Source organism: Sus scrofa, chromosome 7 (assembly GCF_054392235.1).
Source record: "Sus scrofa isolate SSC_HxYL_T2T_F1_AM1 chromosome 7, Sscrofa_HxYL_maternal_Yorkshire_Landrace_v2.0, whole genome shotgun sequence".
Classification (NCBI taxonomy): Eukaryota; Metazoa; Chordata; class Mammalia; order Artiodactyla; family Suidae; genus Sus; species Sus scrofa.
In genome coordinates this window covers 124522994-124537474 of record NC_139389.1, presented here as the reverse complement: position 1 = coordinate 124537474, position 14481 = coordinate 124522994, and the positions used below count along the sequence as shown (strand labels likewise).

Below are 14481 nucleotides of genomic sequence, written 5' to 3'. Positions count from 1 at the left end.
ATGCCCCTCGGTAGCAGAATGAGACAAAGGTGTTTTCTGACTTTCACAGGACCGCGTCACATACTGATAAGTAAGAAAAACAAGCTCTCTGTCTCTTACCGTTTCCATCTGAAGGTTTCTTTTGCCCAGGAAGTGAATAGGGGACTTAAGACCCAAAAAATCAGTGCGAGCCCTGCCTGGGCCTCCGCCCCCCCTGCCCCCAGCCTGCTGCCCGGGCCTCCGGTCCCTGGCAGCTGCCCCATCCAGGGTGGAGGCAGCGCCGCCAACTCAGAATGAGGTCTTTGTTTGGAGTCTGCCACCAGGTTATGCGGCATCCATTTCCTTGTCACACCATTTGAGGTCTGGCTGGCAGGCTCCTGGCCAGCTGGTGGGAGGATATTATGTCTCCATTAGTTTAGTCATATCTAAATCATTGGGTAAACAGGAAGGCATCAGCGTTAAAGAGTTGGATCCTGGATGCTTTGTACGCCTCTCTTCCAAAGCTGGTTCTGCTGATTGTTCCAAGAAGTCTCGACTGTGTTTGTCTTGCCAAGAGAGGTCATTTTCTTCTGTGAGCAGAGGCTGGGCTGGGAGGTTGAGGAGCTGATAGAGCGGGGAGCGGGCGCCTGGCTCCCTTGTTGCTGTGATAAGCGGCTTAGGACAGATGCAGGCTTCTCTGTGCCAGGGCTGGGGGTGGAGGTGCCAGCCCAGGTTTCCCCCCAATGCCTCCTGAGGAACAGCCCTGCACAGCAGGGCCAAAAGGCCCCCGTGTCCTTCAAGGGACCCATGTTTGACAAGCAGCAGCGAGTACACCCAGCAGTGCCAAGTCCAGAGTGTGAGAAAGAAGCAGGCACAGCACCCAGGCCTGGACACGGGTACCCGGCCACTGGGATGTTGCATCAGCAGTGACACAGGATGTTACAAATTCCAGCGAGCTTTTGTATTCCTAACACCTGGAGCAAGAAGAGGGCTTCTTCAAAGCATTGTCCTCTCTGTTCATCTCACTGAATCCCGACAATAGCTTTATGAGGTAGGCAGGGCAGAGGAAGAAATCAAGGCTCAGAAAAGGTTAGCACCTTGGCCGGAGGCACGCGACTTGGTGGGAGCAGAGTTGAGTGTAGAATCAGGGGTCCAGCTTTCCCGTCCACCAAGTCGGAGTGGGGTGTGGTCTGCTCCCGCAAGATTCAGAGGGGCGTTTGGACACGTGAGGATCCCAGGGGCTGGCAGGAGAGGGCCGCCAAGGCCCCAGAGGGCAGAAGCCTTTGGGTCCAGCTGTCCTCTTGCTCAAGCAGCTGCGAGCTGCAAGAGGGCAGGCCTTGAACTCATTGAAGCGGCCTTGCAGTGGCCAGCATCCACCAGAAGCTGAGGATACCAGCCCTGATATTCACCAGTGTAGTCCTGCCTGAGCTTGCATTCGATGGCCTAGCACTGTGACATTTTCCTGGCCTTTCTGGTCCCTGGGTGTTCAGCCTCTAGGCTCCCCTTGGGCACCAGGGAAGACTGGTATCTTACTGGACCTTTCTTGCATGCTATCCATTTTTATTTTCTCTCTGAAAATTTCAAAGATGCCAGGAAACAGGAGCCGTGTGGGCATGGGATTGCCCTATTTTTTTTTTTTTTGATTGCCCTCTTCTCTTTTTTTTTGTATTATTATTATTATTATTTGTCTTTTTAGGGCTGCACCCACGGCATATGGAGGTTCCCAGGCTAGGGGTTGAATCAGAGCTGTAGCCACCAGCCTACGCCACAGCCACAGTCATGCCAGATCCAAGCCGCGTCTGTGACCTACACCATAGCTCATGGCAACACCGGATCCTTAACCCATTGAGCAAGGCCAGGGATCGAACCCGCGTCCTCATGGATGCTAGTCAGATTCGTTTCCACTGAGCCACGATGGGAACTCCATGGATTGCCCTCTTCTTTAAGAAAAACTTCTCAAGCCACTCACCTTTTAACTCTGAAAACACTCGAATCTCTATTAAGAGCCTTAAGAAGTTTACCTGGACTTTGGAAGGGGCTAGAAATTCTCTCAGCTGGACCTTTGGTCATTGCCATAAGGAGCAATACTAGCATATGACTATGACCAGACTAGAGTAGCTGCCATGCAAAGGCAGCTAGGTGTACATACTTCATGTAAAATGAACATCACTATTAAAGGTGCAAGACTTCGTATGCTTTGACTTACATATGCCCCCATGAAACCATCGCCCACTCGAGATACTGACGCTTGACTTCTCCTTAAGCTGCTGAACTTGTCATTTGGGGCGATGGTCCTGAAGCAGGGCTGTACAGATTCCATGAGTGTGAGATCCTTTTGTAACAATACATGATGTTATTTATTTATTATTTATTTTTTATAATGATTTTTATTTTTTCCATTATAGCTGGTTTATAGTGTTCTGTCAACTTTCTACTGTTCAGCAAGGTGACCGAGTCACACATACAAGCCTGGTTGGGTGCTTCTGAGGCCTCTCTCCCTGGCTTGTTGACAGTCACCTTTCTGTGTCCTCACAAGACAGAAAGAGCAAGGGCAAGCTTCTTTTTATTTATTTAATTAATTAATTAATTTATTTTGTCTTTTTGCCATTTCTTGGGCTGCTCCCGTGGCATATGGAGGTTCCTAGGCTAGGGGTCCAATCGGAGCTGTAGCTGCCAGCCTACGCCAGAGCCACAGCAACGCGGGATCCGAGCTGCATCTGCAACCTACACCACAGCTCACGGCAATGCCGAATTTGTCAACCCACCGAGCAAGGGCAAGGATCGAACTGGCAACCTCATGGTTCCTAGTCGGATTCATTAAACCACTGCGTCACGACGGGAACTCTGCAAGCTTCTTTTTATAAGGGGCATTGGCTCCATCATGAAGGGCCCACCTTTAGGTGTTCATCTAACCGTAATTACCCCCTAAAGGCCCCATCTCCAAATATCATCACATTTGGGGGTGAGGGTTTCCACATAGGAATTTTGGAAGGGACACAGTTCAGTGCACAGCAATAAAGAATAGAGTGATTCTTAAAACGGTCACGATTATCTCCCTATTTCCCCCAAACTTCAAAGTCAGTGGGGGTGAGGGAAGAGCTAATTGGGGATGAATGCAGTAGGCGTGGGAAAGAGCAGACGTTGCCTAGAACTTCCTGTTGGGGAGCCTGGGAGAATGGGCTTCCTGGGAGGTGTCCACGTGGGTACATGTATATGATATGGGGACGTGTTGTTTCCACCCTTCCCCACTTGCAAGCCCAGAAGGGACATGTGGATGGAACCCCTGGTTCTTCAGTGAACCTTTTGAGCTCTGAGCTCGGCATCTGATAGGTCCTGGATGGAGATCCTCGGTACTGGTGGATCTGGTCTCCTAGTGGGAGCAGATTTTGTTGCTGGTGCCTTTTTCATTCCTTTTTTTTTTTTTTTTTTTTTTTTTAGGAGGGGCAGTGCATTTCTCTGCCTAGTTAGTGTGCAAATGTTCTGTTGTGGAAATGAATGGTCAGTAGTGTGGTTTGCTTTTCCACAGACGTGAACGAGTGTGCAACCGAGAACCCCTGCGTGCAAACCTGCGTCAACACCTATGGCTCTTTCATCTGCCGCTGCGACCCAGGATATGAACTCGAGGATGATGGTGTCCACTGCAGTGGTAATGGGCTTGGCAGTGGAGCCTTCCACCTGTGCTGGGGCCGGGCGGGGGGCTTTCTTCACAGGTGTTTCCTCTCGTTTTTCCAGACACAGCTCCAGTCTGGGACCGTTTCCAGCACCGTAGGGTCACAATCACACAAAGCAGGGATGAGTCATTTCCCCCCCAAAGGTGGAGTGCAGTCCCATGTCCCTTGTCATTTGACCCTTAATGCAAAAAATCAACAGAGCTACCTTTTCGGGGTCCGACATTGGGTTGAAGAGGAAAAGGAGTTGTCCAATTTTGCATGTTAGTTTGAGTTACTTGTCATCACCCAGCCCTGAGTCAAGTCCTGAGGAGAGCGTGCAGACAGTGCTAATAGAATAATAGCAGGAATAAAAGCAAATTTCACAGCGTAGGGTTGGGAGGGGAAGCATCAGATGAATGAGATCATGTGTGTCAACTATTGAAATCTCTACAGTCAGTGCCTAGCTCCAGGCCTGGCACACGGTGGCCAGGCACTAACTAGTTTGCAAATCAACTAGTGAATGATTGGATGTTGATGAATAAAATCTTATTTTGTTGTGAGAACATAGATGGCTCAGCTGACCTTTTATAAATTCCTTCCAAGCCCAAGAAGCTATGTTCTCTGCCCATGCTAGCTTGTGGACACTGTTATAATTTTCCTAGAAAGTTGTAAACACTTGTCAACTCCTTGAGAATAGAGACAGCGTCTTGCTCACATTTGTTCCTGTCGTATCCTGCACGGAGCCATGCACAGTTCACTCTTTGCTTCATTTTTCCTTCTTTTCTCTCTTTCCCTGTTTTTGCTAAATGTTGAATTACGCTTCATTCCGTTCGCTTATAGCATCATCAGCAACTATACATGAGCATAGTGCAAATTCATGATGCTTCTGTGGGTTTTTCCAGAATAAGTGGGCCACAGCTGAGGGCGGGAAAATCTTTTTGTCCCCCAGAATGGAAAGTTCTCCTGGCCCTGGGTTTCATTGTAACAGGAACCGACCCAAGTCATGAATGGGACTTGTGTGATAGCATCACTTAGGACTGGAGTGTTCTAGGGACAGAATTCTCTGCAACAATGAGCACGCTCCCCAGGGCCAGGAAAGCCGGAGCCGCAAGGCAAGTGGGCAGTTACAGAGAGCCTTCGATGAAAGGTCAGTCCCGGCGCAGCCATCAAACACCCTCAGGCGTGAAAAGCTACTTTCTTTCTGCATTTCACTTCCTCCCGTGACACTCCTTTGGGGGAATCTGGGCCAAGGGCCTAAGAGGCAGAAAGTTTGGTGTTAGGAGATGGGATTATTCCTTTTCCAGAGACTTGTCTGCACATCCATGGACGGTTATTGGCTGCCTGCGGAGGAGGTGGTGGCGGGAGCGCCCCTGGAGTCAGGCGGAGCTGAGGTCAATTTCTGACTCTCCTGTTCAGAGGTTTCCGGGGCCAAGTCACTGCCTGAGCCTCAGTTTCCTCATTGGTGAAAAAACAAACAAACACGCTCATAGGCGATCATAAAGGTGAAATGAATCGGGCTCCCTAAGTGTCACTGTGTGTTAACTTACTTTCTCTAAGTATAGAAGTAGGGACTTTGAATTTTTAATTTTAACTGTTTTAAAATTTCTTTAAAAATTTTTTTCTTTTTCTTTCCTTCCTCCCTTCCTCCCTTCCTTCCCTTCCTTCTCTTTCTTTCTCTCTCTCTCTCTCTTTCTTTCCTGCTGCACCGGAGCTTCCCAGGCTAGGGGCTGAATTAGACCTACATCAGCTGCCGGCCACAGCCACAGAAACACTGGATCCAAGTGGCATCTGCAGCCTGCACCTCGGCTTGTGGCAGCCCTAGATCCTTGACCCACTGAGCGTGGCCAGGGATCGAACCCGCATCTTCACAGACACTGTGTCAGATTCTTAAGCTGCTGAGCCACAACAGGAACTCCACCTTTGGCTTTTCAAGAGTATTACCTCTTTGGTGGTTTGGCAAGGATTTTCAGTTGCCTCACTTTGACCATCTTCTCCCTGTTCACCCGGATGCCCGCATTCCTAGGGCTTAGGGTAACGCCTGCCCACTGGGGGCTTTAGGGCTGCCCAGGGTAGCAGGGTGATGCAGGGAGTTTGTTGTCTGTCCCTTTCTGCTCACTCTCGTTCTCCTTCCAGGAACTGTTACCTTCACTACATTATCACAGCTGGTGCGGCCCCTCCGCGCAGCCCCAGCCCTTAGTAAAGCCTGGGGATTGAGAGTCTAAGATAAACTGAGTGGGCCTGTTGGGTGGTGGCAGGGGCTCCCCGCTCCATCTGTGCCAGGGCCAGTCCTGCTCAGGGGATCTCCCACTCCCAGGACTCCCTGCATCCACCAGGTTTAAGTCCTGAGCATCATTTACTCGGGGAGACATCACAGCCTTGCATCGATGAGCAGGACCCGAGGCTGGCTGGCTGGCTTCAAACCCCCCACTTGACTGCTTACTCATTATCTGAAAATTTAGTCAAGTTACCTAACCTCTGTGAGCCTCAATCTCCCCTCTGTAAAGGTGCTGTTCTCGGCACCTCCTTCCTAGGGCTGAGGTGAGGATTAAATAAGACGAGACATGTAAAGCATTTAACCCAGGGCTTGGTTCAGAGCGAGCTCTCAGGAAATGACAGGTTTTAGCACTGGTTCTACTAAAGGTATGAACGGAATCTACAAGCTTAACAGAAATCAGCAGGATGCTCTCTGCTGGGGTAGCTGGGACCAGGGACTCTTCTAGGCTCCTGGGGGAGCGGGAGGGGGCAGGACAGAGGCAGGTCTGACTCACTGAGTGTGCTTTAACTTTTCAAATCAAATCTCATCTGTGCTGGCTCCTAACCGCCCCCCCCACCCCCCACCCCCCCGCCCACCCAAGGCCCCTGGGAGAGAAGGGATGGAGGTTTTCCTTCTCAGATGTGAGAGACATCGGGCTTGTAACATCCCGAGTCATTGGATGGTGGAGAAGCAGCCTCATGTGCGCTGGCTTCCTCTCTGGGTGATTCCAGAGAGCAATTCGAGGACATGTCACTTGGGGAAAGCAGTGAAAGCTAGTTTTCGGGAAACAACAAATGAAAGAAAAACATGTTTTCTTTGGCGTGCTCATCGAATGAGGCTCAAATGGGGGCTCTCCTGCCAAACGCTGTGTGCGATGAAGAGCTGGCTTTTCTGGAACGCCTGCTTCTGCCTCAACCATTGCAGCCTATGTGTTCAATGGCGCCCCCTTCAGGTCCCCGCTTCTGGGGCTGGAGAGTGGCCCAGCGCCCAGGGACCTCCTGAGAAAGGCAGGTCACCCCATGCGGCTCCAGAGTTTTCTCTATCAAGGAGGTTTTTGGACACAATATACTTTTAATATAATTGATACCCCCCCTCCCCAGCGTTCTGGATATATTCCTTTTATCTGTGATTTTAGGAATAATTCTGTTGTTTTTCACCTTGGAGGAGATTAATGGAGAATGAGCACTGCTAAAGTTGTCCTTCCAGGAGACTGGGGCCAGTGAATGTTTTTTAGGGCTGGGGAAGGAGCTCTGCACTCAGAAAAATCCAGCGGGCAAACAATTTTTCGCCTCCAGAGGTGGAGGGTAGTAGACTCACCTACAGGGCAAAATGGGCCAGTGATGAGTAGCTGATGGAGCTGAGCCAGAGACGAAGGGTATTGGAAGCTTGATGGAGACAGATTTCAGCTCCATGTAGGAGAGGACAATGCCTCAATAGGTAGTGAGCTCCCCGTCACCACAAGTGTTCAAGAAACAAATGGGCAACTTCTTGGCAGTAAAGCTGTCATGCATGTCAGCAGAGTGTCCAAGGTGAACTAGATGAGGACCAAGCTCCCATCCCCAGGGAGACTGTGATTCTAAACAGCAGGTGTAATGTGTCATCCCCCAGATATGGATGAATGCAGCTTCTCTGAGTTTCTCTGCCAGCATGAGTGTGTGAACCAACCTGGCACGTACTTCTGCTCCTGCCCGGCTGGCTACATCCTGATGGATGACAACCGAAGCTGCCAGGGTAATGCTTGTTCAGAGGGCCCTGGCTGGGGAAGGTGTGAGGGGGGCTGGCGCCGGGGGCCACCTGGATGTCTTTACCTGGGAAATGAGGCATACATGAGGACGTGAGTGGGGGCTGGTAACTCCTAGAGTGGCAGGCTCTGGGCAGGATGCCCGGGCTGGTGCCTTCCTGCCCTACAGTCCATCCTTTGGCCTCAGAAAGGACAAGGCCACCCTTGCTTTAGGAATGAACTCTGCAGATACAGGTGGCTAGTCCTGCCTCCCCAAGCAGATCTCTGGGCCCCTCTGAGGACCTCTCCCGAAGCAGCTACGACTTCTTATGGCCTGGCCCACGCCTTATGGTCCTGGGAGGGCAGCCTGGTCCGTTTTCCTCCGCTGATGTCCTAGAGACTAGATGCTGGGGAGACCAACACCTCTGACTGCTGTGTCCCTCAAAGGCTCAGGACCCCAGGATGTAAAAGGGATGGGTCGCCTCTGCTTGGCTGCTTGAGAGGCTCTACCCACCGGACGAGTCGGGGAGGCAGGTAGCTGAACAACAGACTCATTTTCAGCCATGTGAACCTGCCATACCCCAACACCAAGCAAGAATTCTCCACAGCAGGGCTGGGCAGTAGAAATACAATATGAGCTACAAATGTGAGCCGTAGACATCATTTTAAATTTCCTAGTGGGCACATTAAAAGAGTGAAAAGAAACAGGTAAAATTAATTTTAAGGATATATTTTATTTAATGCAGTATATCTAAAAGATTACCATTCCACTATGTACTCAATATAAGAATTATTGATAACATATTTTATATCCTTTTGTTTTACCAAGGTATCAAAATCTCGTATGTATTTCCCACTTACAGCATATCTCAGTTTTGACTAGCTACATTTCAAGGGCTCCATGGCCACCCGTGGCCAGTGGTGGCCGTGTTGGATAGCATAGCTCTTTAGAAAGACCCTTCTCCATTCCCACACATCTGGCCTGGGACCATCACCTTAGAAGTGCTGCCTGGCTTCAGCCTCTTGTCTACCATGCGTTTCAGATATCAACGAGTGTGAGCACAGAAACCACACGTGCATCCTGCAGCAGACCTGCTACAATTTGCAAGGGGGCTTCAAATGCATTGACCCCATCCGCTGCGAGGAGCCTTATCTGCGGATCAGCGATAAGTAAGTGATGGCTTCCCCTTGGGAAATAGGAATGGGGGTGGAGGGTCGGATTCAAGAGGCTGCCAGTGAGGTGTAAAGGAGAGTGTATCTGCCAGGACATCAGGAGACCTGACCTACTGCCTGCACACACACACACACACACACACACACACACACACAGCCAGAGCTATATGAAGATTCTCTAGAAAGCTAACCCAGAGGAGAGGCAGGGTTCATGAACCTTTTCCCTTTCAGGACTCAGGACACACAGGGTCTTTCAAAGGTCATGAGCGTAAGAACCACCCAGCGATCTTGTTGGCAGGCAGATTCTGACTCTGGGGACCTGGGCTGGTGCGAGACTCAGCCCTGCAGACTGGCTTCCAGGCTGACATGGATGCTTCCAGTTTCCCTGGACCTTGTTGGGAATAGCGGGAGGTTGGAAGGTCACTAGGGAGTTCTCAGTAATGGAGGGTACCTAGCTTTTGCTCTAATCAAGTTTTCGATGTCACAATAGTGATATTATGAAATCGCCAGACGGCAGATATTAGATTTGAGGTGGGAATTAAAGTGAAGGCAACCTCTGCGAGGTGAATGCACTGGGACAGTGTTTTTCTGCCACTGGTGGACTAGGACGTCCTTTTGCTTCTCTTTAGTTCCTGTTGAACCATCTCGGGTCCTCAGCACACACACATTCACACACGCAGGCATGCACGGGCACGGATGACTTCTGCCCTCCCCTCTTCCCGTCACACATCTGTTTACCACCCTGAGCAGTGCCCCGCTGTCCCACTGGAGACAAAGGGACACGCTCACACACACCCTCCAGGATGCAACATCTAAGAGGAAACCATGGCTTACCAGTGTGATCAAAAGCTGGCAGGAGAGGACAAAGCAGGAACAGATGGGCCCTTTAGCGACGTCTCTGCTTCTTGCTAAAAGCTGTGGAGCTCTCTGGAACAGGGGTCTTTGACTTCTGGTTTCCTAGAGCGCTTGACAGCAGAGCAGAGCTTCAGGCTGCTTTCGCCAACTCCACTTCCTGCTTCTCTCCGGGTTTCTGCAGGCGGCCCTTGTCTGTGGCAGGAACCTGACCTGGTTCAGCTCGTGGCACTGAGCTGGTGCTACTGGTGAGGTCCCCGACGTGCCACTGAAAACCCTGGGAGACTCCCTGCCTCCGGGCTCTGTTCCAGCCTCACTCCAGCCACCCCCATCCAACTCATTTCCTCCTTCAGGCGGCCTGTGCTCCCGCCAACCTGAACGGGACCTGCTCTCACCTTCACCCACGCCCAGAACGTCCAGCCTCCTGGTTTGCGTGCCCACATTTTCTATGTGGAAGGCATTCCTGCCATTGCCACATGGGTAGACCTGCCTTGTCTTTCAGATCTGAGCTCCGATGCCCCCTCTCCCAGGGCTTTGCAGCGATCCTCTTTAGCTGGAGACATCGCTTCCTCCTCCAGACTTCTTTTAGGAAACAGCTATTTTCTGTGTGACACCCAACATTTTTGTTTTTTTTTTTGTTTTGTTTTTTTTGTTTTGTTTTTTTTTTTTGACTGCCCTGCAGCACATGGTGTTCTCAGTTCAGGGATCTGGTCTGAGCTGAAATGCTGGATCCTTAACCCACTGGGCCGGGCTGGGGATCGCACCTGCATCCCAGTGCTCCAGAGATGCTGCCAATCCCGCCGCACTGTAGTGGGAACTCTAACACCTGACACTTTCATGTGGCCATCTTGTCCCCTGGGACATTTTGACTTGACCGTTTCGATAGAGCCTTAAAAAACAAAACTGAAGAAATTCTTTTGATACATTCATTTATTAAGTGTTAGTCAAATTCCTATTCCGTGCCAGACGCGTTGCCAGGTATTGTGGTGTTTGCTCTTATGCTAGTGGAGGAGAAAGATGCTAAATGAATTGTCACGGGGATGAATCTGTGATCATAGATGGTGATAGGTGGCTATGAATAGGAAGAACAGAAATGGACAAAGAGAAAGAGCAGCCTGGACCTGGTCTAGCCTGGGGAGTCCGAAAGCCCCTCTGAGGAACTGACATTGGGGCTTCAGTGGGAAGGTGAGCCAATGTTAGCTTAACAGAGGGTGGAAGAGCAAAGGGAACAGCATATGCAAAGACTCTGAGGCAGCCATGACCTTGACGTCTTCAGGGACTGAAAGGGGCTACCATCTAGTGAATCATGTGGACAGTGTCTGAGACGAGGTTCGAGAAAGAGGCAGAGACCAGACCCCAGGAGGTTTTAGAGGCTAAAGTGGGTGTTTAGTTTTTATTCAAGATAGGGGCCAGTGTAGAACCTTCAAGCAGGATGGATAGAGACACAATCCGCTTTATGTCTGACAAAGGGCCCTCTGACCCAGGTAGCTGTGGGAGAGCCCTCCACTCCATCACCGGAGCCCGTCACAGAGGTCCAGGTGAGACAGGAGCGTGGCGATGGTGGAGTTGGAGTGCTTGGATTTGGACAGCGTTTTAGAAGTAGAACTGATAGTTTTGTTTTGGTTTGGGGGGGTGGGCATCTTGGCTATTTTTTTTTGTTTAATTGGAGTATATCTGCTTTACAACGTTGGGTTTGTTTCCAGTGTGCAGCAGAGCTCTTCGTTATACAGATACACACGTCTATTCTTTTTCAGATTCTTTTCCCATATAGGTTATTCCAGAATATTGAGTAGAGTTCCCTGTGCTATATACAGCAGGACTTCCTCGCTTATCCATTCTAAATGTAATAGTCTGTATCTACCAAGCCCAGACTCCATCCCAGTCCCTCCCCACTCTCCCTTGGCCTGTTTCTGTTTTATAAATAAGTTCACTTGTGTCATTTTAAAATTAGATTCCATATATAAGTGATATCATATGATATTTGTCTTTGTCTAACGTCCTTCACTTAGTATGATAATCACTAGGTCCGTTCATGTTGCGGCAAATGGTAGAAGTGGTAGGTTTTGAAGGTAGATTGGAAGTTAGGGGAGAGAGATGGAAGCACAGCAAGGTTTACTCTCAGTTGTGGCCACTAAGACGTAGATCAGCAGATATCCTTATCCTGTTTTCCACTCTGACCTGGGGTGGGAGTCTTGGAAGTGAGGTGAGAGATGGGGGGTGGTTAGGGTTGAGTCAAGGGGGGTCTAAAATAAGCATCCCTTGGTAATGAGTCCATTTCATATGATGGCGATGCTATTACTAGTGTTTCAAAGGAGATGCTTTGTATTAGAGATATTTGTGTCTATGATGTATTTCTCCAATTAGAGAGGGACCTAGTTAAGGTCAGGATCCGCTTTATCATTGCAATTGATGTCTTAACACCTTCAAGTCGTGTCCTGATGTTGTATGTTATACAGAGTGAGCTCTGAGTGCTGATTTAGAGAAAGAAAATATGAAATTATATTCCATATAGATTGGGGTAAGTGCAATAGAAAATACAAAACAAAAACAAAAACAAACAAACAAAAAACCCACTTAAGACCTGTCAGTGTAATGTAATTTCTCACTTTTAGGATTTCTTAATGAGTATGTATGGCTGGGGAAGTGAAGGGCTACACAGCACATTTTGCCAACAAAATATGCGACACAGGTAAAGTGCATTAGAGAGTGTCCCATTGTTCTGGTTCCTAGTCGGATTCATTTCTGCTGTGCCACGAAGGGAACGCCAGTGTCCCAGTGTTCTGGAGACCAGACATCTCAGGTTTGCAGTCCAGTGTTAAGAATATCTGATTGGCCAGAATAGGCCGTTCTCCAGGAAACGGAGAGCTCAGCCACATGCTGGGGAGTTTTTAGACCAGAGCCTCTACAGTTACGGCATCTGGATGATAACAATGGGGTGGCCTCCTGTACATGTTTTAAGTGAGGAAGTAGGTACAGCCAGCATCTGGAGAGGATTGACCGCGTTCTCACGTGATTTCCCTTCCCAACAGCCGCTGTATGTGTCCCGCTGAAAACCCTGGCTGCAGAGACCAACCCTTCACCATCTTGTACCGGGATATGGATGTGGTGTCGGGCCGCTCTGTTCCTGCTGACATCTTCCAAATGCAGGCGACGACCCGCTACCCTGGGGCCTATTACATTTTCCAGATCAAGTCTGGGAATGAGGGCAGAGAATTCTATATGCGGGTAAGAAGAGGGGGTGAGTGCTGGGCACCGTCTTTCACAACGCGTTCTGTTGTCTAGCCCGGCTGTGCTTCTAGAAATCGGCCAGAGTGCAGCTGGGAGGGGCGGGTGTGAAGGGAGGAGAGGGGAGTGGATGGGAGTCAGGATTCCTGTATCCTCATTCCTTTCACTTCCTCGGCGGCCTTGAGAAAGCTGCTTCTCCCCTATGAGCCTCAGGACCCTCAACTGTGCCCTGAGAAATTAGACCAAGATGCAATCGTAGGTCTCGTTCCTCCTGCAATTTTTTTTAACCATTTTTTTAATGGAAAAGTAAAATATAAAATATATATAAAATATAAATATATATATATTTTAACTGATTTTTATTTTTTCCATTGTAGCTGGTTTATGGCATTCTGTCAATTTTCTTTTTCTTTCTTTCTTTCTTTCTTTTTTTTTGCCTTTTGTCTTTTTTTTTTTAGGGCCACACCTGTGGCATATGGAGGTTCCCAGGCTGGAGGTGAACTGGAGCTACAGCTGCCAGCCTACACCACAGCCACAGCAACATCAGATCCGAGCTGTGTCTGTGACCTACACCACAGCTCACGGGAATGCCGGATCCTTAACCTACTGAGCGAGGCCAGGGATCGAACCCGCAACCTCATAGTTACTAGTAGGGTTTGTTAACCACTGAGCCATGACGGGAACTCCATGTTCTGTCAATTTTCGACTGTATAGCAAAGTGACCCAGTCACACATATACAGTCTTTTTCTCACATTATCCTCCATCACGCGCCATCGTAAGTGACTAGATGTAGTTCCCAGTGCTATACAGCAGGAGGTATAGTTAATTTACAATGTTGTGTTAGTTTCAGGTGTACAGCATAGTGATTCAGTTATATATATATATATATATATATATATATATATATATATATATATATATTCTAATTCATATTCCTCCTGCAATTCTATGGGAGAGGCATTTACATATCCACTTATCCATCTACTCATTCAATAAATTCTTATCAAGTACCTACCGTAGACTTTTAGAAACTGAACACAACAGTGAACAGAACAGTCCTGAATCCCTGCCCTCTTGGCCTTTACATCACAGTGAACCTAAAGGTGTTTCTCACAGAAGTGGTTCTCTCTGCATTGTCCAACATGGTAGCCCTGTGGCTTTTCAAATGTAAACCAATTAAAATGAAGTAAAATGAAAAATTAGGTGTTTCTGTTGTGCTAGCCACATCTCAAGCATTCCATAGCCACATGTGGCTGTCGTATTAGCTTTCTATAATTAGAACAATTATATCATCACTCAAAGTTTGATTGGACAGCACCAACTTATCCATATCAGGAAAAAAACAGTAGAGCATACAGCCTAAAATACATTTGCTTATTTGTAAATGGCATACATGTAATCCTCTACCATTTCTATAGCGTTTCATTTCCTACTTTTGGGGTGATCACACCTCCTTGGAGCCCATTAGCTTGGAGCAATGGTTTTCACATTTCAACGTAAATTTGGGCACTTGTCCCAAACATGAATTCCAGTGCTTCCCAATCAGAGAATCTGTCTCAGAAGATAGTGGCTAATGCCCAGTGTATCAGTTTACTGCAGCTGCTGTAACAAATTGCCACCCACTTGGTGGCTTCAGATGATAGAAATT

General features: G+C 48.7%; 1 protein-coding gene across 4 annotated transcripts in view; it reads left to right on the top strand.

Annotated features, from left to right (window-relative positions):
* The window catches only part of FBLN5 (fibulin 5), an 88319-nt gene that overhangs the window by 65824 nt on the left and 8014 nt on the right, over window positions 1–14481 (top strand). For 2 of the 4 annotated variants that reach the window (XR_014811311.1, XR_014811310.1), the window contains exons 7-10: window positions 3485–5865; window positions 5905–7593; window positions 8626–8752; window positions 12637–12832. Coding sequence is in view for 2 of the 4 variants with exons in the window: in XM_001929027.4 (XP_001929062.1) it covers window positions 3485–3604; window positions 7471–7593; window positions 8626–8752; window positions 12637–12832 (566 nt within the window). In the remaining 2 variants the exon portion in view is untranslated. The remainder of the gene's footprint in view (window positions 1–3484; window positions 5866–5904; window positions 7594–8625; window positions 8753–12636; window positions 12833–14481) is intronic. The other 2 variants (XM_001929027.4, XM_005656447.4) reach the window with 1 other exon arrangement.